The 25,899-nt window shown below is 57.8% G+C and overlaps 1 protein-coding gene and 1 long non-coding RNA gene across 14 annotated transcripts in view; one reads left to right on the top strand and one right to left on the bottom strand.

The window, feature by feature from the left end:
• Positions 1 to 25,899, bottom strand: part of KCNQ4 (potassium voltage-gated channel subfamily Q member 4) — a 53,310-nt gene continuing 27,411 nt past the window's right edge. Inside the window, exons 2-14 of one of the 2 annotated variants that reach the window (XM_053212277.1) lie at positions 23,276 to 23,366; positions 22,483 to 22,609; positions 22,012 to 22,187; positions 21,259 to 21,384; positions 20,760 to 20,870; positions 20,476 to 20,571; positions 17,516 to 17,604; positions 15,268 to 15,312; positions 8,594 to 8,814; positions 7,614 to 7,713; positions 5,145 to 5,276; positions 2,790 to 2,919; positions 1 to 2,199 (exon numbers count right to left, since the gene is read on the bottom strand). In XM_053212277.1, the coding sequence (XP_053068252.1) occupies positions 1,987 to 2,199; positions 2,790 to 2,919; positions 5,145 to 5,276; positions 7,614 to 7,713; positions 8,594 to 8,814; positions 15,268 to 15,312; positions 17,516 to 17,604; positions 20,476 to 20,571; positions 20,760 to 20,870; positions 21,259 to 21,384; positions 22,012 to 22,187; positions 22,483 to 22,609; positions 23,276 to 23,366 (1,657 nt within the window). In that variant the 3' untranslated portion in view covers positions 1 to 1,986. Of the gene's footprint in view, positions 2,200 to 2,789; positions 2,920 to 5,144; positions 5,277 to 7,613; positions 7,714 to 8,593; positions 8,815 to 15,267; positions 15,313 to 15,683; positions 15,846 to 17,515; positions 17,605 to 20,475; positions 20,572 to 20,759; positions 20,871 to 21,258; positions 21,385 to 22,011; positions 22,188 to 22,482; positions 22,610 to 23,275; positions 23,367 to 25,899 lie in introns of both variants that reach the window. The other variant, XM_027059528.2, reaches the window with a different exon arrangement.
• LOC113599408 (uncharacterized) lies at positions 72 to 24,171 on the top strand. Of its 12 annotated transcripts, XR_008294250.1 has the most exons (7): positions 2,479 to 2,550; positions 2,854 to 2,931; positions 4,863 to 4,905; positions 8,416 to 8,559; positions 18,242 to 18,393; positions 21,272 to 22,240; positions 22,651 to 24,171. It is a non-coding gene; the product is annotated as an uncharacterized LOC113599408 (long non-coding RNA). The 12 variants fall into 12 exon arrangements; XR_008294255.1 differs by lacking the exons at positions 2,479 to 2,550; positions 2,854 to 2,931 and adding an exon at positions 72 to 270; XR_008294251.1 differs by lacking the exons at positions 2,479 to 2,550; positions 2,854 to 2,931 and adding an exon at positions 81 to 141.

Raw genomic sequence — 25,899 nt, 5'->3', positions numbered from 1 at the left:
TCCTACTGAAAATTTTAATGAAACCAATAAGTTAATAAGTTAACAAAGTGAGGTACTTGCATATCCGAGAACTGGGTTGCTGGGGGAACCTTGATCGTGGAAGGAGAGAAGGCTTCATCCCAAGTCTCCTTTGGTCAGAGGGTAATCCCGTTCTCCTGCCCCTCTCCACAGCTCTGTCTCTGAGGGGATGGAGGGTAGCTGTCTGGGGACAGTGCAGGTGAGGTGAGCCAGGACAGGCTCCATCCAGGACATGATGGTCACATGCAGAGGGTATGTTGGGGCAGAGGCTGGGCACCATGGGGCTGAGAAGACCCAGCCCCAGCCCTGGCGCTGGTGCATGCAGGTCCCCAGTCATGAGATGCAGGCAGCTGGGCCTGAGCCCCTGTTCCCTGGCACCCCACAGAGGGTCACCATTGGTCCACTACCCATCACCCTCCTGCTACCTGCATTGGCTTCACAAAAGAGGGACAGGAGGATAGGGAGTACCAAAGAGGTGCTGGGGGCCTGGAGTGGATGGGGGGGGTACTTATGCCAGTATGGGGGGGCTGCCAACTGAAGTGGAGAGCGGGGTGTGGAACGAGGGGAAACAGTGCGTGTGAGTGCCAGGTACGCAGCTGGTGCCCGACAAATACTTGCTAAATGCATCATTATTGTCCCAGAGAGCGAGAGAGACTAGGAAGCCTAGGTGGAAGCAGGCCTGGTACCCACGCTGGGGAAGGGCCTGGGGTCTTTCTAGTGCTGTCCAGGCCCCCGAGGTCGAGGCCTGAGTTGTGCTGTACGGACACCAAGGAGGGCCCTTGGGAGCAGCAGAAGCAGCAGATAGGGCTCCTGGACCGGTGAGAAGTAGATCTTGAGAAAGGGGAGCTGGTAAAACTCTGGGGTGAGGCCTGGAGAGGCCTGGGGCCACTTCAGAGCTCCCTCCTCTACCCAGATGGAGTGGCAGGCTCCCTCTTGGTGGACATCACCCTGCAAGGCCCGCCCACTGGCATCAGCGGCAGAGGCCCAAGAGAGGCTGAGGGGCGGTGTGCTCGTGTCTCCAAGCGTGTGTGGTTGTGTGCCTCACTGTGAGTGTGAGAGACTCTCTGCATGTCTGGGGAAACTGTGTGTGGCCATGGGAGCACTGTCCATGAGAGATGTGGGGCAAATACAGAAACTTGTGCTGTCAAAGGTGTCTGGAGGGCCAAGGAGGGAAGTGGACATCCAGCAGGAAGAAGGAGCCTCTGGGAGAGGGTCCCTGCAAAATGGAAGAAAGGCCCAAGCACTGCCCTTGGGGAGGAAAGGGAGAAACAAACAGGCCCCATGCGGGGTGAGGAGGGGGTGATAAGCCAAAGAACAGGGATGAGGGTCATGGCCAAGCAGCCTGAGACCAGCTACTGCTGGAGGCCCATCTCCCAAGGAGGGAGGGGCAGAGGGACCCCATGGGGGTCCCCAAAGTTGCATATTTAACATAGTTTGCATATATGGTGCCCAACTGCCTCGTGGCAGGGTCCTTTGCTAGTCGGTACCTATGGGCACCTTGGGCCCACCCCCAAGTGGGGCGGGGACTTGGCGGGAGGGTTTCCCTGCTCTGTCCGAAGGGCGGGCCAGAGACCTCACCTTGCATAGCTGGAAGCTGGGTCAGGGCCCAGGACCCCAGCGCCCCACTCTCACTCCCGGGACAGTGCCCCTGCCAGGCGGGCTGTGTCGGGCCTTGATGGAACGGGCAGGGCACTGGGGTAGGGGGGTGGTGCGGAGGAGGCCGCGGGGCAGCTGCGGCGGCTGCCCTCGGTGCGGCCTGGCATCTCACGCTCCTGAGGTGGGGTGGGTCGCTGGCACCCCCACGGCGGGTATCTCGCCCACTCAGGCAGCTCAATACTGCGTGCGTGTGGCCTCTCTCCCCACAAGGGAGCAAGTTCAAGTAAGAGAGGAGTCCGGAGGCCTCAGAGGGCGGGTCCGAGCCCCAGGCCCAGGGGCTGGCCGTGTGCTGCCCCGCCCCTGAGAAGCCCCTCAGTCCATGTTGGTGCTGACCGAGCGGGAGATGCTGAGCGTCTGTGCGGAGACGGAGATGTCCTCGTGGTCCACAGGGCTATGGTAGTCGGAGGTGATGTCGGGGTCGAAGAGCGGCACTTGCACGGTGCCCAGGCTGGCCGAGGTGCCAGAGCGCAGGCAGCGCGAGTAGAAGCCCAACAGCAGGTCCAGCTTGTGCTCGATGGACTGCACCTGGGGGCGGGGCGCGGTTGGAGGCGGGGCTTGGGGGCGGGGGCGGGGTTTGGGGCGGAGCGCGGGGCCAGGACGCGGGGCTTGGCCGGGGAGGGGCGTTTCTGGGAGACGCGGCTCCTCCCGCGGGAGGTGAGACAGGAAAGGCGGAGCTTGGCCGGCGGGCGGGACGCAGGAGGGAAGCGAGGGGGTGGGGAGGCGAGGTATTCCCGGAGGGAAACTTAGTTGTGATTGGTTGGAATAGTCCGGGAGCTAGAGACAGACAACTGAGGCGGGGTTACGTGGAAACAGGTGAAATTTAGACGGGTTTATCTGAGACGTTAGCGACTTGAAGGCGCGGCTTGGCAGGAGAGGGTGGGTTTATCGGGGTCGTCAGGTAGGAGTGGGCGGACTTCCTAGGAGGCGCGGCTTCTCTGTGGGGCGGGGATCGTGGGGCCCGGGACGCGTCTGCCCTGCTTGGGGCCTCCCCGGAGGGTGCTCAGGATTGCGGCTGAGAAGTGCACCCTCCCCTTGCGCTGGACCTCGCGGCCTTCCGGAGCTTCTTGGTCAACGACCAGCTCCGCCATACGAGCGAAACTCCATCCCATACTCACCTGCTTCTCCACCTTGACCACGCGTCCCATCATACTGATCTCATCCACTGCCTCCGTGTCACAGGGCCCCTTGTCTCCCTTCTCTCGGGCCTTCCGGTCCCCCGGCCCCCGGCCCACAATCTGGTCCACCCTGTGGAAGAAGGTAACCTTCTGGGCGTCGAAGCACCCAGTCACACGCCTCCCCCCCCCCCCCCACTCGAGAACTCTAGAACAGCCCGCAATGGGGAGAAGGGACCATTTTGCCCCTGACAAATGGAGACAGCTGGATGGAGGGCCCTGGGCCCCTGCTTTGAGTGTTTTCAGACTAGCCGAGCAAAGGCACCGCACACCAACATGACAAGTAAATCCACTGCCTGGTGGGAGGACAGGTAAAAGAGGGAGAGACACAAGCGGGGATGTGGGTTATAAGGTGGACAAGCCTGGAGCTGGTCCCACCTGATTTTTCTGCTCTCCTTTACAAGCATGACTCTTGAAAATGTTATCTCTGTCCGCTTCTCCAACTGCTCTCCTCCCTTTCTCTCTTATACCTACTCCGGTCACGCTTTCATTCCCCCTATCTCACCAAAAGTGCTGTTGTCAAAATCCAAATGACTTCCATGTTGCTAAATTCCATGATCAGTTCTGAGGCCTCATTAAACTTGACCTTTTAGCAGCATTCGGACACATCTGATCACCCTTCCTCCTCCACTTCATTTGGGGTGGAAACCACCACCTTCTCCCAGTTCTCCTTCCTCACCGACTTCTCCTTCTCACTTTTCTTTGCTGGTTCCTCCTCCTTCCCCCCCCCACAAAACATTGTAGGCCCCAAGGCTCACTCCTGGGACCTCTTTATTCACTCGAAGCGACGTCTTCAGTTCCAGATTTGCCATTCCTCTGTACATTGTTGGTACCAAAGCTGTATCTCCAGCCCACACCTCTCCCTGGAAGTCCACACTCCTCTGTCTGGCTGCCGGAGCAATACTCCACTTAGATGTCCGATGGGCATCATAACCCAACACTCCCCAACTCTCCCGAGCGAGACGTGCCGCAGTCATTGCCTTCTCCATGTCGACAAACAGCAAGTTTTTCCCGTTGCTCAAGCCAAAACCCTTGGCTTCAGGCCTTGACTCTTTTTTTTCTCCTATACCCCATCGGAAAACCCTGTCAGCTCTACCTTCAAAATATATCTGGAGTCGGCATATTTCTCCCCACCTCCACTGCTGCCACCCTGGTCCAAGTCCCCATCATCTCTGGACATCTGGACATCTGAAGTAGCCTCCTTACTGATTGCCCTGCTTCCACCCTAGCTCCCTTGTAGGTCCTTCTCAGCACAGCACTTAGGGTGCTCCTTTTAAAATGTAACTCAGATCTTGTCAGTCCTTTGCTCAGAGCTCTCCAAGGCTTACATCTCCCCCTGGATGAATGCAAGCGTGTTTGCAGTGGCCTACAGGGCTTTAAACAGTCCAAATGCCATTCGCCTTCTAATCTTGCCTACTTCTCTCGGGCTAGAGAACAGACACACTGGGCTCCTTCCTGTTCCTGAAACAATACCCCAGACGCCTGCCCAAGTCTTTGCTCTTGCTATTACCTCTGAAAACTCTTTATTTAAACAGCCACAGGGCTGGTTGCCCCACCTCCGGTTTTTGTTTTTTTTTTTCAAATGTCAGCTTCTTACCTATTTAAAATCACAATCCCCAACACCCTAACCCTTAGTTTTCTCCTGAGCCTTTATCATCATCTGACATTGTCTAGTTTGACTTATTTATCATCTGTTCTCCTTCCACTAGAATCAAAGCTCCACGGGGGCTGGGAATTTTGCTTTCCACCAGAGCCTCACTATCTGGCAAGTCACAAAAGCCCAATGATTATTTAAGGAAACAAGTGAATGAATGGACAGTGATAATTCAGGCCACAAGAGAAGAAGGGAAAGGTGTAGGTGATTAGGGTCCTGGTGCAAGAATTCTTCCTATATGCTAGGTGGAGAGAAGAGGTGCCAGAGGGTCCCAGAGGCCAGAGGTGAGTCCCACTGAGGACAATCTGCCTATCCCCTCGGGAGATGGGAGATCACTGATTATTTTCATCCTATTCTTTTAGGACCAGGAAACAGTCATCTAAAGACGTCCCCCGAGGAGTGCCGGTCAGTAGGGTTCGCAAAGAGGACCTGCGCCTGGGTCCTTCTTCAGGCTTGGAACAGGTGCAGGGTGGAGCCTCGGTGGCGAGCTGCAAGCCAGAGGCCTTGCCCAGGCCCAAAACTCCAGCTCCCTCCGCGGTCCCTAGGGGGCGCTCGGGGCTCTGTTCGGGCGCGAGCGGAGGGGCTCCCACGAGCACTCCTTGGGTGGGGGGCTGGGGCCACGGCCTCACTGCCGGAGCACCCACCGAGCCTGCAGGCTCTTGATCCGGCCCAGCATGTCCAGGTGCCCGGCCGAGTACTGCTCGATGACGTCCTTCACGTCATACGGTCGCAGCGTCTCCTTGAATTTCCTTTTGGCCACCAGGAATTTCAGGATCCTGTCGGGAGAGGGGGGTCTCAGCGGGAGGGGATTCCTTCCCAGCCCCCTTTCCATCCCTTTGCTAACCATTTGCCTACCATGAGGGCATCTTCTGCTTGGGTCACCGCAAACAGCTTCTGCTGGGTCAGGCTCCCAGCCTCCTTCCCTACCCACTACGTTCCACCCTCAGCCCTCATAGGTTGGTTGGTTGGTTGGTTGGTTTTTAATGTGCCTGTATCTGCCTGGGAGGTCAGGGACTGGGCCTGGTTTCTCTCTGCTAGCTTGGACACAGGGCAGCCATCTGTGAACACTGGTGATCAAGACCACTTAGGGGAAGACATTTTTGCTTTCACTCCACACATGCTTGTTAGTGCCACTGTGCTGGACCCTGGGTACCCAAGGGGCATCAGATCCAACCCCAGGTCTCAGGAGCCCTGCTCTGGGGTGGGAGACAGGACACACAATTATGGGGAGACAAGGGCTGTGTCAAGGAATGGAGAGACCTCTCATAGTCTGGGACCAGGAGAAGGGGACCCTCAGCTGGGGAGGTCAGAGGACAAGTCTTGAGAGTGATACTTTCCATCCCCAAGGCAAGAGGAGGATGAAGGGAGGCTTTCTGGACACAGACAGACATGGAGGCATATGAGTGAGATTCCATTCAAAGTAGCTGGAACAGAATGTGAAGATAAGGGGTCAGTTCCCCGCCCCCCTCCGCCCCTGGGGAGGTAGGGTGGCACAGAAGACAGGAAAAGAGATTGGCCTTGCAAAGGAGGCTGGTGGGTAGGAGGAAGAGGTACTCCGAAGAGCCCTGAATCCCTGGCAGAGATCAGGCAATGAGCAATTGGGGTGCTGAGGAAGGGGCCCTGTGGTTTCCTCTATGTTAGCATGATGCTTCTGCCAGCCTGTGCGGAGAATGCCCTGGAGGGGCAGAGTCTTGGGCAGGAAGACTAGACCTAGGGGCTGGGCTTGAGCCAGGAGCTGGCAGCTTTAGAGCAATTCAGGACAAAAAGGGACATCAAGGCTTCTGAGTCTGAGTGCAGAATGATGCCCATGGCTTAGGCAACAGGATGGATGGTGGTGCCCCTGCCTGAAATGGGGACACGGGAGGAGGAGCAGGTTTGGGGTATGCTGGGTGTGAGTTGCTCTGTGGGGTGGCCAAGGAGAGCTGACCCAGGCTATGTGGCAGCTCAGGCGATGTGTTCCAGAAGCCTCACTTGGAGGGGGAGAGACAGCATGTATGAAAAGGGGGTGGGGAGAGGCCTCAGACTCTCTGGGGAGTAGAGGGGGATCCAGCTGACTCTGATTTTACAAAGAACACAAAGGAAAGAGCCTGTGGGTGGATGCATCAGCCAGAGAAGAGAGGAGGTGAGTCTGGAAGGCCTGGGGGTGAAGGAGGTCTCTGGAGCTAGAGCTGCAGGCCGGAGACAGAGTCTAGGCCAGGACTCCACGCCAAGAAGCTTGGGGGCTAGATGATGGCTGAGCCATGGCTAAAGGGCTCGGGGGACTCTGACCCACTCTTGTCAAGGCAAGGAGACAGCCGGTAGAGTCAGCAGGGCAGGGGCATTCAAACTCGTTTAACCAAGACCCACCATAAGAAATACATTTTACATCAGAAACCAGGATACACACACACACACACACACACACACACACACACACACACACCACACACACATACACACACAACTTCAATGTAGGTTTCATAAACATTATTTATCCTTCCTACAGGGTATGCACTCCGCTATTTTCTATTCTTTTTTTCTTTAAATGCTGACCGTGACCCACTAAGTTGATTTCACTAAGTTGATTTCAAACTGTTGTGACCTGTGGTTTGAAAAAGCACTGCTCTAGAGGAAGCCCTGGGGGAGACCGACAAGCTGAGGTCAAAACACCCAAGGAGAGAGAGAGGAACTTTGAGACACAGAAGCAAAAGGAAGATGGAGTGAGACACAGAGATGGAGGGAAAGAGCACACAGGACAGACGCAGGGAGAGTAGGTAGCTGGTACACAGCTAGGGGGAGAGAAAGGGGTGAGGAGAGGAGAGAGACACAGAGAGGACACCGCGGGGGTAGGAGAGGGACCGTGGTGGGCGGCCGAGCCTACCGCCCTACCCAGCTGGCCCTCCAGACGTGAAGGGGATGAGCAAACCCTGCTGGGAGCCATATGCCCCTCCCACCCCACCCACACTCCAGGGCCCCCGCCAGCCAGCACCGCCAAGGGTGCCAGGCGGGCAGCAGTTGGTGTGCCCGGGAGCTAGGCCAGGCCTGGCCATGAGGGCAGGCCCCAGACGGGGAGCAGCAATGGGTGGCAGACGGATTGGGGGGCCGGGGGGGGGCACCTCGGGCCTCAGTCTCACCTGACGGAGCGGATGACCGTCTTCACGGCAGGCATGACATCGTCCACTGTGAGCTCACACTGGTAGCTCTTCTCCTCTGCCACTTCCTCCGAGGGGCCCTCTGCAAAGTCAGGGGGCCCGAGTGGTGGCAGCAGAAGGGGGCCACTCCCAACCCCGACCACCACTTGCTGAGCCACCCTTAGAGATACCAATAAAGGGAGGCTCAGTAAGGGTGCAGAACCTTCCTGGGGGCACGAGGCAGACCAGGCTCCTGCCTCCCTAGCTGCCTTACCCAGGGTGGAAAACCCTGGTTTACTGCGTGCCCATCTGCCCTACGACCAGTCACAGTAAGAATCTGCCCAGTGGCCAGGTGAGCGGAGGCTGCTTTAGAGCACTTCTGGTTTGGCCTGAGGCAAATTACACACAGCCCCGGAGGAAGGCCTATGGTCCCACCAGGACAGTTAGCCCCGGAGACAAGGGGGAAAGGCCCTGGAAAGCAAGTCATTCTCTCCCCGGGGAAGAGAAATGCTTCTTCCCAGGCCAGTACGCTGCATGGAGAGGGGATACTACCCTTGTTCCATGGGGGTGGCAGGAGTGGGGGAAGGCCAGGCAGCTTCTTGGGCAGGGGAGAAGAGGCCCTGGGCACTAGCCATGCCCCGACTCCCATAGGTCAGCACCCCTCCCCCCAAAGACTGGTTTGTGGGATTCTGTAACTTTCCAATAAGTAGCAAAGGCCAGGATTCAAACCCAGGCAGCCGGGCTCCAAAGCCTGTACTCTTAACCACTACCAAGTGCCACCCTCTGAATTCTCATGTGATTCCAGAGGCCAGCAAAGCAGGTGTCACGACACCCATTTCACAGACCAGAAGACCAGAGCCCAAAGATGGTCCATCAGCTATAGAGCTGGGACTAGAACTGTCTTTCTGCCCCCAGCCCGGACTGTGTCCCCACCCTGCCCCCCATGCAGGTAGGTCCTGGGTCCCAGACCCCCAGGGGCTCACCCTCAGCAGAGGTGCGGGGTTTGAGTCGCAGGGAGGCCCGGAAGCGGGTGCGGTCATTGAAGCTCCAGCTCTTCTGTACCTTGGTGGGGCTGGTGGCCTCACCCACCTGCTCGCTGCTCGGGGAGGTGGGCATCGGTGGAGGCGCCAGGTGCTGCTTGGAGGGGCCCATCCGTCGCTGGGAGCTGCCCATGCGGATGCGGTCCTTGATGGCCATCCGGCTGCTGGCAGGGCAGGTCGGGTGGGGGAGAGAGCCAAGTTAGCTGGAGCTGGGGGCAGGTGTGCGTGGGGACACCGCTGACTTAGGACTTGGGCGTGGCTACTGGGTTTTGATTCTCCACCAAGTGGAGACTCTGGGGATGGAACAAGGGTGTGGTGAGGGGGACCCTGACTCCTACAAGAAGCTGCTGCAGGGTCAGTCTGAGCCGATCCCCTCCCTACCCCCATCTCCCACCCCTCATTGCGCGGACAGATAAGGGGTGCACAGGAGACAGATGTCAGGACGGAAGGAGTGAGAGACCCAAGAAAGGAGTCAGAGACAGACAGGAGGATGGGAGAGCTGGGTCTGGCTCAGGTGGGTGGGTGGAGGTGGAGATGGCCACCCTTTGGGCACAGACAGGCTGCTGAGGGGTGGAGAGGCTCACCTGGCCATGCACACTGAGAAAGGCCTCTGGGTCCTCACTGTACACAGAGGCAGGCCGCGTGGAGTCGAGGGTGTGTGTTTGTGCACGTGTGCGTGTCTGTGTGCGTGCGTGTGCGCACATGTGACGGTGTGGGTACCCAGGTACCAGGGTGTGGACACGTGTCCACATTTTCTTCCTTTCCTGCCAGAGCTCTCTGATCCCACACCGGTCAGGTCAGGGCTTTAGGACCTAGTGCAGCTTTGCAGGCGGTGCAAAGGTCTGCACCACGCAGATTTCGGCGTAAATAGTGCCCCTATTACGGGGCGCGGTGTGCCGGCTACAGAGGGTCCAGCTAATGGGCCCTCGTATCTGCCCCAGACGTGCCTGGTGCCCAGCCTCCCGGTGAAGGCCTGTAACCTGGTTCTGTGGTCTCCACTGCCTGAGCTCTGCCCACCTGGACTGATGTCCTCCCTCCCAGACCCACAACCCCCACTGCCTAATGAACCCCCATTTCAACAACACCCACACGTGTCTGTGTGCACGGGAACGCACCTGTGCATGTCTGTGTGTGTGCTCAGACTTCCCTTCCCACGCCCCAGCTCCCCCACCACATCCCCCCAGATCTTGGAGGAAGACAGATGCGGGGAGGCCTCAGGTTGTCCAGGACGTGCCCAGGTTAGCCAGTACCTGGTACAGAAACTCTGTGTCCGAGAGTTTCAAGGACCATGTTATCACTGTCTGAATAGGACCTAGGCAAACGTCCCCCATCCCATGCCCTGGGGTGTCACCACTGCCTCCCTGCTGTGGGGACCTTCCCAGGTTGGGGGCCCTTCCACCCCAAACGTCTGGGGCCCTGGCTCAGGAGAGCACCAGCCAGTCTTGGAGGAGGCCTAAGGTGGGGCAAGGGTTGGGGGAGGAAACTGTGTCGCCTGCTGTCAGGGGCTTTCGGGTCAAGAGTTAAGCAGAGGACGGATTCTGGTTTCAGGGCTGCGTGGGAGCTAGGGTCCCCCATGCCTGGGGCATGGGGTCCAGGGTACAGAGCCAAGGTGCTGCGGTGAGGAAGACGTCGAAACCAGGGGCACCTTCGGGAAGGCAGCCAGGATGTAGGGCCATCCTTAGGAGTAGGGGCCTCTGCCCAGAAGGGAGAGGTTACATAGGTCATGGATTGGGGCCCTGAGGATATCAGAAGGGAAGGACGAGGCAGCCCCACAATCCAGCATGCTGTTTGCTGGCCCAGGATCCCCTCAATGCATCCCAAAGGTTCCAACCAAAGTTTGAGGTTGGCTCTCCCAAACTTTCCTCTGCAGAGCCATTCCTTGGGGCTCTCTTCATGCTGGCAAGCACCCCCCACCCACCCGGCCCGTGCAACCCCTTCTTTTGTCCCCCACTCCTCCAAGGGGGAGAGCAAGAGGGAGGTGGAGAAGGCCCTGCCACTTAGCCAAGGGCCTGAAATCCCAGATCTCTGCGCCCGGCACATCACTCCAATGACGTTCTGGGAGAAGGGGGTGACCTCCCTGTCACGAGAAGTGTGCAAGCAAGACTGAGCTTGCTCTCAGCGGGACTTAGGGAGGAACGGGTCTGGAGGCTTGCACTAGAGGCCTTGAAAGGTCCCTTTCCAGCTCTGATGCTGTGATGGTTGAAGGAGCTTCCAGCCTGGTTTGTGGGGTTCTGTAACTTTCCAGCCAGAGGCCCTGGGCCCCTCTGCAACAGAAGGAGGCACTGTTTTCCCAGGGGTGGTTCTAGATTCCAGCTCCTTGGGCAGGGCCCAGGAAATGGCTCACGTCAGCCTCTCTGGAGCCTAAATGCTCAAACAAAATGGAAAGAAACCTGGCACACGGTGGACATCAGAAGTGCTCCTTCCCTTCCCAAGCTCCTCAGAACACTCAAGGTCCTGTCTGAATGCCTTGGCCCTCCCAGCTCTCTCGGCCACTTTGTGTGCTGGGCTCCACGTTTACCATCCTGAGTTTACAGACTGGAAAGGAGGTAAAACCGCCTGCCCAAAGTCACAGAGCCCTTGTGGATGCAGCAAGGACCAGGACCCAGTTTTTCCTGACTTGAGAGACTGTGTTCTTTTTCTGGGACTAGCAATTAGGAGAGGGTCTAGGGCAGTGGTTCTCTGAGAGCACCTTCACTCCCTAGGGGACGTTTGGTACTATCTGGAGACACTTTTGGTTGGCCCACTGGAGGCTGCTCCCAGCATCTAGCAGGTTGAGGCCGGGGAGGCTGCTAAACTATGCTACATAATGCACGTGACAGCCCCCCCCCCCCCTCCACCAGTGAAGAATGATCCAAACCAAACTTCCATGGTGCCGAGGTTGAGAAACTGGCCTAAGGGGTCTGTTGGTGCCTGGAACCCAGATGGGGTAGGCTTGACTGAGGCTATCCTGGGTGGGAGGTGGGGGCAAGCTCTGGGCACAAGCTGCCCTTGACTGCCTTGCTGGACCCACCCCTATGCTCGCTTCCACATGGAATGACTCTAAGGATTCTGATACCGAAGGCCAAGCTTACGTGGGGAAGAGGCAGCCTACCCCTCTGGTGCTGCATAAAGCCCCTCTTCTCAGGACTATAGAGGCAGCCTCAATGTTGGCCCCTCTTCTCTGGCCCTGCCCTTCCTGGCCATCATGCCCACATAGCTGAAGTCACCTTGCAAAGGGGCAGATCTAACCCAGCGACGTCTTGGCTTAACCCTTCAGGGGTATTCCCATTTCCTTCAGCTATGGTTTCCAAGCTTTTTTTTTTTAAAAAATAAGATCTTAACTGCTCAACATACCACATTGAACAAGGCCAACCATTCATACAGCACTTCCTATGAGCCAGGCCCAGTTCGAGTGGAAGCAGATGCTATTACCGTCTGCGTTTTACTTCGGAAGAAATTGAGGCCCCCAGGGCTTATGGTCACGGTCCCCTAGCTAGTGAGTGGTGGCCGGGTTCAGATCCAGAGCCCTATCCCTAAGAAGCACTGCGTCTTGGATGAGCAGCCAGGAGCTCTGTCACCCATCTACTCCTGGGCCCCTCAACCCCACAAAGCTCCAGAGGCACTTTGGGGAAACCCGAGACTCAGTGAGCCCAGGCTGCCAGGCAGGGCCTACAGGATGATGCTCATGCAGGGCTCTGGGGTTCTTCGGGATCCGGCTCTGCCCCCAGCCTCACTCCTGACCGCCCCCCCTCCACCACCACTCTCAAATCTGGCCACACTGGGCTGCCTGCTCCCTTCCCACGGCTGTGCTCTCTCACCTCCTTGCTTTGGTGCACGCTGCTTCCTTGGCCTGGGATGCCCTCCCTCACGTCCACTCCTTTTGGGGCCTCCTCTGGGAGGTGAAGTGCCTGACCTTGGCTCCATAGCCCCTCTGCTTCCTCCTTTTGTTGCATTCATCACACTGAATAGCAATTGCTCTTTGCAACGCTCCAGGCACCATTTTATTCATCACTGTGTCCCTAGTGCAGGGCCTAGCACAGGGCAGGTACCAAGGAAAGTACTGGTGATGCAGCTTTAAGAGTTGGGCTCTAGAGTTAGCAGAAGAGGTGCCAATCCCAGCTCCTTCAGGCATCTTCTAGGTCCCTAGGTGGGCAGTGGGAAGCCAGGAAGCTAAACCCAAAGCCCGGCAAAAGTCAGAGTGGGAAGGACCCTCAGAGAGCCTCTAGTTCAATCTGCCCATTCCACAGATGGGAAACTGAGGTCCAGAGAAGGGAAGCAATTTGACCAAGATCACACGGGGGTCAGCAGCAGAGCCAGAACTCATCCCAAGGCTCCTACCGATGTCCCTCCTGGCAGAGTCCCTCCAGAGTCTGCCCCCCAGACCTGGCAGAGGCATCCCCAGGAAGGTAAGAGGCTCATCAGGGACCCAAGGCAGACGGCAGGCGGCAGGCACATGCACCTTGTCCTTGGCCTATCCTGTCCCCCTCTCCAGCCCCCGAACTGGCTGGGGCAAGGAGGAGTGGGGACAGGAGGAGCAGGCGAGGGGGTACCTCGGTCTCCAGCTGGCGTGGATCCGAAAGAAACTCCGTTTATTACTAAACATCTGGCTGGAAGTTGAGAACAAGACACAAACAGGTTAGTGGGGAGGGGGCAGGTGGGCAGAGCATGGGGGGCTGCCAGGATGGGGCTGGCTTCCTGTGGCTGGTGGGAGAGAAGAACCCCCACCCAAATCATCCTCCAGCCCGCATCCCCAGGATGCAGAGATTCTCAAGACCTGCACACGGATCTCCTGGGGAGCATGTTAAATAGGCAGAATTCTGTGCCTCTTCTCCAGAGATTCTCCTTCTGCGGGCTTGGGGAGACATCCGGGCATCCGCATTTTGAACAAACACCCCACAGGTGCTGATTCAGGAAGTCAGTGGACCATGCCTTGAGAAATATCATCTTAGCGCCTCATCAAGAAACCTCAAAGAGAGGAGGTGCTGACCCTGGCAATACCATCCCCCAGGAAGTTCTGTTCCTTGTAGTCTTGGAACGTGCTCAGCCTGGGTCCATCCACAAGTAGCACTAAGGGGATGACCAATGAGGAGGAGTATATAAGTGTATGTGGGTGTTGGGGGGGGGGGGTCCTGTCTGGAGTACCCACCCCATAGGTCCAGAAAGCCAAGAGTGAGGATATGCCCATTTGGCCTGAGCTTGATGACTGATGTCCTAGAAGTCACAGCTCAAACCCCTGGGGTCTCTGGGAAGAAGGGACACTCCACCACCATCACCGTGAGCCCCAGCCACACAGATACTCCAGGGCAGACAGACACAAGGCTGGGAGTTAGTGATGGCCAAGCCCCCAGCAGTCATCTGGTCCTAGGCTTTGGGGGACCCAGAGTCCTGGAGCAGCAGTGGGAGGGAGGGGCGTTCCACTCCAGGTTAGTCTCAATTTTCAGTACCTTTCTATCCAAGCAAGGTGAGACCAGAGCAAACCGGACACTCCAGAGAGCACTGGTTCAGGCCCTGGGCAGGGCTGCTCAAATACCAAAACTCTTGAGTCTTACCTATAAGCTGTGGTTGGGTGAGGTTGGGGAGGACAGTGAAGGGCCTTCAGGCAGGGACAAGAGAATCCGGCTAGGACCACACCAGGGACTCTCTTCCAGGGAGCTCCCAGCCTGGCCTGCCCAGTCATGCTGCCCCTCCCTCTACCCCCTGACCTGGAGGGACCCTCATTCTCCTGCTTCCTGTTCGGCCCCTGGCCAGAAATGCCCTCACAGAGAAGAGGGAAGACATGTCGTTCCCAGCATCCTTTGCACCAACACTCCCTCCTCCCTGTTCCCCAGGCCTTTTAAGCCCAGAAACCCGGAGAACCCAGAGACCCTGATCATCCTAAACATTGCTGATGTTCCGCCTAGGACCCAGAGGCCCAGAGTCCCTCAGTGACTATCTCAAGGACACACAGCATCAGGCGGCAGAGACAAACTTTCACCACGCCACCTTCTGATCACTGAATGGCTGGTCTCTTCTCCCCTCCCTTGTTTTGGGTCCTGGCCTCAGAATCACAACTGAGGCTCAACTCCCAGATGTCTACCTGGCTGATCAGGGATGATGTGTGAAGATGAAACAAAAGAAAGAGATGGGTAGGGGTCAGGGGAGGAATGAGGGGGGATTGAATCCTTGACCTCAAAGCTACACTTCTATGGGAGCGGCCACTTTCCCATACTGTGAGTTAGTGAGCTTCCCTTATCCAAAAATGCCTGAAACTCCACTATTTTGAACATTTATGTGGGGGTAAGCATCGTTCTTTCTTTGTTCTTCTTTCAGGATGCAAAAGCTCCAGGAGAGACAGGTCAAGGGGAAAGAGACAGTTACGAGCAGCAAAATGTCCCTCAGTAAGGAAGAAAGGCATTATAGGAGCATCCCAAGAGGACCCTCTGGGATTAGCCAAGCTGCGGACAAGGGTTGCACAAGACAAGAGCATTAGTCATTGGTTGCGTTTACGTAGGTCCTAGAGCGGTTCTTAGGCACAGAGCTCTCTCTCCAGCTGGCTCCTCACTCCCGAGAGGCAAGTTCAGGGGCAAGCCCCTTCTAGAGGAACATGCTGGGGGAGGGGGTTCCCTGCCCTCATGCCCCAGAATGGTGCCCACGATTACCTGAGCCGTAAGCACCTGTGGCCAGCGGCCTCCTCCTCTCTCCAGCTGCCCAGGAGGGATGGGGGTGCAGGGATGGAAGAGTGAGGGGAACGCGGAAACAGAGAAAGAAAGAGGACAATGGAATGAATGGAGGAGGTGCTGGGAAAGGACAGTGCGGATAGTTCCCCCACTCAGACCCTTAAAGCCCAGGTGACAAACAGGTGAGTCCAGCCTGGCCTCTTCAGGGAGGCTTTCCGTCTGTACCTGTCAGGCCATCTGACGACAACTGCCCAGGCCTCATGACAAAGCCGGGGAGTCCCCAGAACAGGCCCAGACACCCACATGGTGGCTGCAGGCAGGTCTGAGAGAGGATGAGACAACGAATGGAAGAGGAGGAGGAGAAGCAAGAGGAGGTGGCGGCCCCGGGGGGCCCCTACCTTTCCCCAGGGCAGAAGGAGGCGCTGCCCGGCCGGTGGCAGGTGGCAACGGGCGGGTAACGGGAGGGTGCTCCATCGGGTACCGGCGCCCGCCGCACCTCCAGGGGCCGTAGGCCCCCATTGCGGGCCCGTTGCACGTGCTCAAACAAGAGGGCCAGCTCTCTGCAGGAGAGGGCGCCATCAGCGGCAGGCAGGGCCGTGGCACCACCCGCTCACCTGGTGGGCACCGAGCTCCAGAGCTCAGATCCTGCCAGGCTCTGCCTCTAGAGGTGCTCACCAAACACCCCAAGCCAGAACAGGCAGGGTCGCAGGTGGGAGAGACGAGCCTTCCTCCCTCCTTTTCTGCACCCAGTTCTTGGGAAATCCTCAGGGCTGCTGGGGACGGTTTTGCAGGCGGGGCACAACTTGAGGGCACCCTCAGAAGGTGGCAAGTGGGAGCTCAAATCCAGCCTCCTCTCTGCTCATCAAGCAGAGTGCCCAGACATGAAGCTGTGCCTCCCTGGAGGCCAGCGGCAGCCCTGAAATCCTCACCCTCCAGATCCGACGGGATCTTAGGGGGAAACTGAGGTGCAGGAGAGAGACTTGATTGGGTAGCTAGCCCGGCTTCCCACTCCTGCAGCATCCACTCCTGCCACTGGGTTCTTGGAGACCAGATTGGGGCTCAGCTTCTTCCTAAGCCTCCAGGCCATTTCCTGGTTCCATAACCCAAGGAGGATATCTCCCCTCTGCCTTCCCATTGTATGGATGGGGAAACTGAGCTCCAAGGAGCAGCAGGCCCATGGACCTAGAATCTCCAAACCAAGCTCTGCTCCTCTTCCTGGAGGGCCCAACACTATCCCCAAATCTTCCCTCCCCCTCACATACACCATACTTCTAACAAACCAGCCCCTGCCCCACTCCCCAAGTCTACCCCTGGAAAGGGAGGCTCCTTCTACGACCCCTGTCTCTGAGGTAGGAGCTTGCGTCTGTCAAGTGGAGCCCCCCTTCCCAGCCCCTTCTCTCCTGTTCCTCCCCTAGGAAGCCCCTGGAGGCAGGGGGGAGCAGGGAGGGGGAGCCAGGTGTAGGGGTGAGTGGAATCACGCAAGAGCTGCTCTTGGAGAACTAATCAGGAAAAAGACCTGCCCGCAGAAGCGCTGAGCACAGCAGCCTAGCCCAGCCTCGTGCTAGATGCCCGCTTGCCCGCGGGACTGAGCCACACTCTGTGGTCTCCATTCCTGCCCAAGGGCCTGGCCAGGCACCTGGCCACACAAACCTCGGAGATGGCTATTAATAATGCTCTTCGTGGAGCCACCCCCAGGGGCAGTCCTACCCTGGCCTGGGCCAGTGGGACGAACCCACTTCCGGGTGCTAGGGCCAGTAAAAATAGGGTCACATTCACACACACGGGTGCTGGGGTGTGTCCGTGAACCCAACTCTGGCACACACGTTCTTGCCCCTCCCACACTTGCTCTACCCGGCTGGTAAGGAATAACCCTACCCTCAGCTCGAAGGGGAGATGAGCTGGCTGCCCACCGCCCTGAACGGCAGCCCTGTGGGTCAGCCTACGGACGGCCAGCTCTCCAGAAACCAGGGTGCAGCCCCATGGGGCAGGGCTCCACCCCATGCCCAGTGTCCACCGCCTTCCTGGGGCAGAACAGGGCGGGAGAGAGGACACTCCGGGCTCTGCGTTACATAGGATTTGCAGAGCCAGCCCGATAACGCCTCCCGGAGCCATCACCCCTTCCCCACCCTCCAGGGCTGAGTCCCAGCCACTTGTCCCCAAGGGGTGTTACCACCAGCCCACGCCCGCCCATTCCGCCCGCCCCCCCCCCCCCCCGGAAGGCAGGGCCTACCTGAAGGATGGGAGGATACTGTCATAGTAGTACCAGGTGGCCGTCAGGTAGGCCCGGCTCGTGTCGGTGGAGTACAGGCGCCACGCAGCCTGGTCGTATGAGGGAGGGGGAGGGGGAGGGAGACAAAGCATCAGGTAAGCCTCTGAGCCCCTCAGAAGGAACCCAGTCCTTGGGTCGGCTGAAGGGCACTCAGAGCCAGAGGCCAGCTTCAATTCCATAGCCATCAGCAGGACCAGACAGACTTCCGCAAGGTAGGGAGCAAGTGGGCATCGGAGCCAGGGGTCTAAGGGAAGAGCTGGGGTTTTGTAAGGCAGACATGGGTTTCGAGTCCCAGCTTCGCCCCTTACTAGCAGGGACAAATAAGGGAAGCTGCAGAGCCCCTGTCTCCTCATCTGTAAACCAGATGTAATACTACCTACCTAACAGGGTATCATGAGGATTAAAAGGGCAAATGTGTATTAAATGCCAAGTGCAGTGCCTGGCATATGGAAGACACTTAACACCGGCTTCTCCTGTTGAACGCTCCTGGTACCTCCTCCCACCACAGCTAGTAAATCCCCATTCATTGTGCATTTGATTAATGTCTTCCTCTCCCCCTAGACTCTAAGCCGTGTCTTGGTCACTGCTGTATCCTTTAGCACATAGTAGGTGCTCTGCAAACGTTAGGGGAATAAATACTGATCGCGTGAATTATAATTACTAATAAGTCCACCCCATCTTTCGCAGCTGCCTGTCCCTGCCCACGGGGTTGAAGAGGGAAGGAGAGAGCATCAGAGCATCACCTACCAACCCCTCAGCATCCACAGATTTGCAGGATTTCCTCTGCAGCAGGAGGGATGAGGGCTGGGCAAGAGGAAGGACTGTCCCTCTCCCTCCAGGTAACGAGAAGAGCCAAGGAGAGACTGTGAGTGGGGTGATTAGGGAGGGCAGGGAGGCATGGACAGAGCACAACTGAGCCCTGGATGCCCCCCCCACCACCACCACTTCGGGTGCCTCTTGTCCTTAAGGGACTGCCCACTGCTGACCTCACTGGCCAGGCACCCTCCTAGGACAGGAATATTTTTACTTCCTGCTTGCCTAGGCCCCTGGCTTGAGCTGGGGAGCAGCTGCCAGAGCTGTCTCATTAATTATGGGCACCACAATACCAGCTGTCTCTTGGCCTGGACAGTGCCAGCCGCCTGCCCCTACAATGCCCCTTGGAAGGCCAGCTCCCGGGGGACAACGGCCATTGTGCCCCAAGGGATGCCGAGAAGGAAAGGCTGGGCTGGTGGCTCGAGATAGCAGGGATGGGGACGGGCTCCCACCCTGGGGAGGAGAGATAAGTGGGGGTGAGTCAGACTTGGATTAGGGAGTGCGAGGGTGGCATGCTGGGAGCAGGCCAAGCTGGGATGTGCCAGTATTCCCTGAACTACTTCCCGCAGGGGCTTCTCTTGCACACACCCTGACTTGAGAGAAGCCAGGGCTGAGTCACAGACTCATATAAAATTGGAGCCTTTGCCTCAGCCCATGCCCTATCAGAATGCCTCAGCACAGTGGGGGAAACTGAGACCACACGCTCCTTGGTTTTCTTCCCACCCCTCTGGCTGTTCCTCCTCTGTCTCCTTGACTGGCTCAACTCTGTGGGCCCTGTCACTAACTGCTGAGGTTCCTAAGCATTCTGGACCATCTTGTCTCCTCCGTCGTCTTTCCTCTCCCTGTGGGGTGAACTCATCCGTGCCCTGGGCTTCGTTACTATCCAGGTGCAACTGCTCCAAGCCTTCTCTGCCCAGCACACCCCTCTCCTCTCAGCCGCAGACCCGCATATGCAGCTGCCTCGTCAACATCACTGCTCAGGGGCTGAGGCCCCCCAGACTCCACGTGCTCCAGCCAAGCTCACATTCCTCGTGTCTCAGATCTGGTCCCCCCTCCAGGGAGGAAGGCGATCGATCATCCAGTTGGGCAAGCCAAAAACCTGGAAGTCACCCCCCACACATGTCCCTCACTCTCTTCCTCACTCCCGATGCTGCTAATTTCACCTCCTAACTATGCAGAATCGGCCCACTTCTCCCCATCTCGTCTGTTGCTATGCTAGTCAGGTCACCCGGCGCCCTGCCTTGCCCACACTGTGGCCAGAGCCTCGTATCATCGCACACACACACACCTGGATCACCCTCCAATCCATTCACCTATTTTCAAAACACAAATCTGATCACGTCACCCACTCCTGCTTTATACCTGTCAGTGGTTCCTCCCTGCTCTTAAGAAAATGGGAAAATGGGAAACTCCTCCCCGTGGCCTTCGGGTCTGGCCCTCACCCACTTCCCCAAACCCTTCCTCCTTGAGCTTTCTGTTCCAGCCTCCCTAGCTTCCTTCCAGTTCACCAAACACACCATGTTCCCCTCCACCACAGGGCCTTTGCACATGCTGCTCCCTTACCCTGAATGCTCCCCCCTTTACCTCTACACCTAGTTGACTCCTACCGGTCCTCCAGCTCTCAACTCGAGTGTCAATTTCCCAAGGTCATCATCCCTGAGTTCCCCTTCAAGGTCAGATCAGGCCAGGACCCTGTTAAACACTCTTCAGAGAACAATTTCTTTCTTTCAAAGTGTTTAATCTCAGTTTATAGCTACACCATTCATTTGTGTGAGTGCTTGTGGAATGAGCTTACTGATGACTGCACCTTTGGGTGGCAGGACAAGAGGCCCTAGGCCCCATTCCAATGCAGGCCATGTAGAGTTGGGGCTGGAGCTGGACAGTGGGGCAGCTCTGGTGAGTCCTGAACTGAGCCCAGGGAGCAAGAGAAGTTTCTAGCAATCCCAGTTAGCATCCCAGCTCTGCCTCTGACTTGGCACGTGACCCCAGAAGAGTCACATCTGCTCTCTGAGCCTCAACGTGGAGCCACAATTGCGAAACTGGGACGCGTGGGTCAACACACAGAGTTGATACACCAGTTCGTTTCATGCTTCCTTGGCGTCTTGTACCTGGATGAGGTTAGCTGCAGGCATCCTCCTCTTCTCGAAGTGCTTCTGCCGGTGCTGCTCCTGCACCTTCAGGGCAAAGCCAGAGCCAAGGATGCCCTAGGGGAATAGGCGTGGTTGGGGGGGGATGTGGGGGGGGGACAGCAAAAGGCAGAGAAGGTCTCCATCACTGCCCATCTGAGATGTCCCTTTCCCATCCATGCAAATGGGGGCTAGGGGTTTGGCAGGCTCTGCCCCCAGGACCTCTCTCCCCCGGGATGGGAGATCCTAAATGGATGGCGACTCACGGCAGGCAAGGCAAAGAAGGAGATGCCTAGTAAGGCGAAGCCGGCAGCCAGGACCCTGCCCAGCCACGTGTGCGGTGTCTTGTCACCATAGCCAATGGTTGTCAGTGTGATCTGGGGACACAAACAGTTTACCCTCAGGGTTGGTCTCGGGAGCCACCCACAAGAGCTTGTTGGGACACAGGCAGGTGGGAGCCTGATCATGAGGGCGGTGCCCTGTGGTCACTCACAGGGGCTGGTTAGGGGCATAGATGGATCCCTCCCCATCACTCCACCATGCTGGTCGGGGGTAAGGTCACAAGGGCTTGGTGTGGGGAACTACATGGAGCACAAGCAGATTTACTGGGGCAGGATGGGGGCTAACACAGGGGCTGGTCACAGGGGGTCCCAGCCTTAGCAGAGAGGACAGAGACAGGTACGCTCAGCCTTGAGTCAGGGTCACAATGGTCACGCAGGGGAGGGTCCCAGGGAGAAGGGCAGCCCTGCACAGACCCTCACGCACCGTCCCCCACCAGAGCGAGTCGGCGTAGGAGGAGAAGTCAGAGTTGGCGTCCTTCTCGGCCAGATAGACCAGGAAGGAGGCAAAGATGAGCACCAGGAATCCGATGTACCAGGCGGTGATCAGCTCCTGCGGTGACAGCAAAGATGAAAACGTCAGGAGGGCCGAGCCAGAGGGGTATAAGGAAGCGCCTAATACTGTGCGTACCTGGGAGAGGGGGGCAGGTGGGAGTTTCCCAGAATGACCCCGAGAGGTGTTCTGGAGGGGGGATAAAGGGGCCCCACCGCTTCGAGTTCCCTGGGGGCGGCTGCCCATCTTTCTTTCCCAGCTCCTCCTTCCAGGGAGACCCTGCCCCGCCTTCCCGACCTCAGGGTACGCCCCCGGCCCCGCCCTTGACCCCCCCCCCCCCCCGCCAGGTTCCAGGTTCCGTCTTCAGTCCCCAGGCCCACCGCCCCTCAACACCCCACACACCCCAACATCCAGTCCCCCCCACCCGCCCCAGCTCCCCACTTTGCTGTGCACACAGACTCACCTAACCCAGAAGCTTCCGACTGAGCCCCTCAACCCCTTACCCCTCAAGCCCCTCCTCCTGGCCTGCACCTGCCCTCCCCCTGCAGACTGGCCCTTGCCGGGCCTCAGAGATCGGCCCCTGTGGCCTGGCCCCCGCCGGGCCCACAGTCTCCCCATCCCTGGGGCTGGACTCGGGCCCTGCCCCACTCCCCACCTCCGGCCCCGGGAGACGTCCCGCCGGCGCACCTTGCTGTGCGCGTAGACCACGGAGCCCAGCAGCTTCCAGGTGCCGCCGCGGCGGTCCATGCGCACCATGCGGAGGATCTGCAGGAAGCGCATGCTGCGCAGCGCAGACGTGGCGAAGATGTTGCCCTGCGTGCCCGCGGCGATGACGGCCACCGAGGCCACGAACACGATGAAGTCTGCAGGGGCGGGACAGGCGAGCTCACCAAGCCACCGTGCATCAGGGCCCGCTGTGGGGATCCTGGGGCTGTCTGCGGGGGAGAGCGGGGGAGGGGAGGGCGGGGGGGGGGGCGATCCTGGGGCTGTTGGGGGGGGAGGGAGGGGAGAGGACCGTGGTGGGAGGCGTGGAGGGAAGGGTCGGGAGGGTCGTGGAATCTCTGTCAGCAGCGAGGGTCTGGGTCAGGGGTGGCATCAGGGCGTCAACCCTGAGGCTTGGGGTCAGGGGTCAGGAGCGGGCAGGGCAGGCCTTATTACCGATGACACAGAAGGGTTTTCTGGCAAAGCGGAAGCGGCCCTGCCATCCTCGGTAGCGGCAGCAGCATCCCGCGGACCAAACGCGGATGATGTACTCCAGGCCAAACACCACGATCATCACGAATTCCTGTGGGACAAGGGGCCTGAGTTCTCGTCTCCACCCTCCAGGAGCGAGGGCCCAGGTCACACAGCACCGGCCCAGCCCAAAGTCCTTGGGTTAGGGGTACCAGGATTTCCTCAGACCACCTCTCCTGGACGTTCTTACACCTGGCTGGACCGGAGGAGAATTCCAGAAGGCACGTGGTACCTTCCACAGACTGAAAGCCCCAGTCTGTCTTCCATTTCCTGTCCACCAGCTGTCTGGTTTTTTCTGAGCTTCACTCTGCCCTCCCCCTCCCAGCTATCCCAGACTCAGTAACCCTGACTGGGTGACCTAAGGGGTGGCTATCTGTTAGCTGTCCACTTCCAAGGTGCTTCTGTTTAGAGAGAGAGAGAGAGAAAAAAAAAAATCACACCAGAGGTTGAGTTAGCAGTTTTGGTCCTGAGAAGGAGTAGGGCTTTTTCAACCTCTTCTCTGAGCCCAACATCAGCCCTGGCTTAGCGGCAGGAGGTCCCTCAACACTTGCTCTAAAGCAGATGATGAAGTCCAGAGAGGGGCAGCCATCAACTCCGGGAACACAGCATAGCAAGCCACTCTCTGAGCCACAGTAGGAGAAGCCTCTCTGTCCCTCTACCCTGAACCCCAAGGTGCTACCTTACACAGCCTCGCTCAGACCCGGACTCTGGCACTCACCAAGATGAGGAGACACTCGTTGGCAAGTTCCTGGTGCTCCTGAATTGTGGACAGCACGGACAGCACCAGGCAGCTGAAGACCAGCAAAAATCTGCAATAGCAGCATGGAGAGGGTTAGAATGCTGCACGGACAGGACAGCCGAGGAGCCCCTGGCAGGGGGCTGCGGGGTTGCAGGAGGATTTGGGAAGAATTATCCGGAAGGCAGAATCAGAATCAGGGTTCCCTGGAGTTGTGGTTCTGTGCTGGACAAAAAAAGGGAGAAGCCCCAAGGTCTGGGCTACTGAGCTCACAGACACGTTACAGGCCTCTCAGTTCCCTTCAGTGCGGGCTGCAGCCTAGGGAGGTGGTCATTCCTCTGGGGGGCGGCAGGTCTGTCTGGGCTGGTGGTGGAAACACACCAGCTCAAACTCCCACAGTCAGGAAGCGCCTCCAGGCTCAGCCATTCACAAGTGGTGCCCTCGGTCTTAAGACTGTCTTAAGAGAAGTATCTCAGAGGTCAGCTGGGGGCCAGGCACGGTCAGCAGCTGAGGGAGGGGTCTCTGCTCCCTCTGAACTCCAAGGTTGGCAGGAGCATCGCTCCATTTGCAGAATGGGGACAATTGCCTCTGCCTTCGTGGGCTCTTAGGGAATTAATAATGAGACAACTATGAAAGGAAAGGGGACTAGGGAGGACAGGGAAGGAGGGAAGGATTCAGAGTGGGATAGGGAGGGGAATCAGGCCTCATGGAGCCATGCCATGGAAGCCTGGAACTCCCCTGAGGGCTGTGGGAAGCCCAGAGAGAGACGTTTAGAAAAGGGAAGAACTTTATATGCCAGCTCAGCCAACACTTCCCACAACCCCAACCACACACATGAGGAAACTGAGGCCCAGACAGGGAAAGGCATTCACCCAAGGTCACTCTTCCCAGTGGACGGGAAGAGGGGGAAAGGGCATGAGGAGGGAGGCTGGAGGCCTCAGTACATGAATACGTGCAGAGGCAGCACAAGGAATCTGGACTCCCAGAAGCGCTGCTCTTTGGGAGGGGGATGTGCCGGACACACATGTGCTCTGGAAGAGACTCCGGGGGAACGGGCTTCTCTGGAAACACATCCCTTATGAACTGACCCACAGCGTTCCCCAAATGTTCCCAGCGTCTCCCCGCCTGGGACGGCTGGCAGGGCATCCTGCCTGAAACACCCCAGCGTCGGAGCCTGCTGAGTCTCTGCTCACCCTCGGCTCTGGGAAGCCTCGGGGATGCCCTCCGCCTCACTGTTCCCTCTTCAGATCGCCCCTTCCCCGTGCTTGCCCGCGTGTATGTGGCCCACGTCACTTTCCATATGGCTTCATTTGTGTTTCACGGTGCCAGGGGCATGGGCTCAGGGTCAGAGAGACCTGGGTTCAAATCCTGGTCCGGCTTATACAGTCCCCTACCTTCCCTGAGCCAGTCTCCACATCTGTACGGTGGAAGCTGATGGGGAGGTAGACCCGTGAAGGGCATGGCTCTACCTCCCTGGACAGGGGTTCCCAGGCTGCTTGGAGGGCAGGCTTAGGGCTGCATCCCAGCACATGCCCTTGGGTAGAGGAGGCAGGTGGCAGATGTCAGCAAAGGGTTTTGAATGAATGAGTGAGAAGGAGGCTTCCTTGGCCAGTTCCAGGCGAGAGCTGAGTCAGCGAAGACAGAAGGCACAGGGAGAGGAGCGGGGAGAGCACCCACTCCTCATGTTCAATAATTAACCACAGAAAACCACATCCCCCAGGGAGGGGGGAAGGCTGCTGACCCAGGGCTCGGGGGCAGAGGGCCTGTCCCCCCAACGCCCTGCTGAGGTCATCTCATTCAACCCCCTCCCCTGGGAAGGGCTGCAGCCAAATCTTGATGGGCCTTCACCCCAGCCCTGGACAGAAATCCTTCCGTCCCAGTGCTCAGTTGATGTCAGATCCGCGGGTGAGTGGGCCACGCTAGGGGCTTCCTGCTGAGGCTTTCAGGAATTTATTTTTCCCAACACTGTTCTTTCTATGTCTATAAAATGGACACATCACAATAGGCTAAATGAAAGAAGCAGATCATAAAACCTGATCCCAGTTTTTACTTTTTTTTAATGTTTATTTATTTATGTTGAGAGAGAGAGTATGAGCAGGGAAGGGGCAGAGAGAGAAGGAGAGAGAGAATCCCAAGCAGGCTCCATGCTGTCAGCACAGAGCTGGATGCGGGGCTTGAGCTCATGAACTGTGAGATCATGACCTGAGCCAAAATCAAGAGTCAGACGTCCAACTGACAGAGCCACCCAGGTGCCCCCCAAATACCTATAGTTTGAAAATGGGGGGGGGGAATTTTTAAAAGAGGGTGGCTCCTGGGTGGCTCAGTCATTTAAGCTTCCGACTTCAGCTCAGGCCATCATCTCACGCTATGGTTTGTGGGTTCAAGCCCTGCGTCTGGCTCTGTGCTGACAGTTCGGAGCCTGGAGCTGTTTCGGATTCTTTGTCTCCCTCTCTCTCAAAAATAAATAATAAACATTAAAAAAATATTTTTTAAATCGGGGGGGGGGAATCCCTGCTTGGGTTCTCTCTCTCTGCCCCTCCCCCATGCACACGCACTCTTTTTCTCTCAAAATAAATAAATAAACATTAAAAAATAAAATATAGATA

The sequence above is a fragment of the Acinonyx jubatus genome, chromosome C1, assembly GCF_027475565.1.
Source record: "Acinonyx jubatus isolate Ajub_Pintada_27869175 chromosome C1, VMU_Ajub_asm_v1.0, whole genome shotgun sequence".
In the NCBI taxonomy this organism is placed as follows: domain Eukaryota; kingdom Metazoa; phylum Chordata; class Mammalia; order Carnivora; family Felidae; genus Acinonyx; species Acinonyx jubatus.
This window is presented reverse-complemented; position numbering and strand designations above follow the sequence as displayed.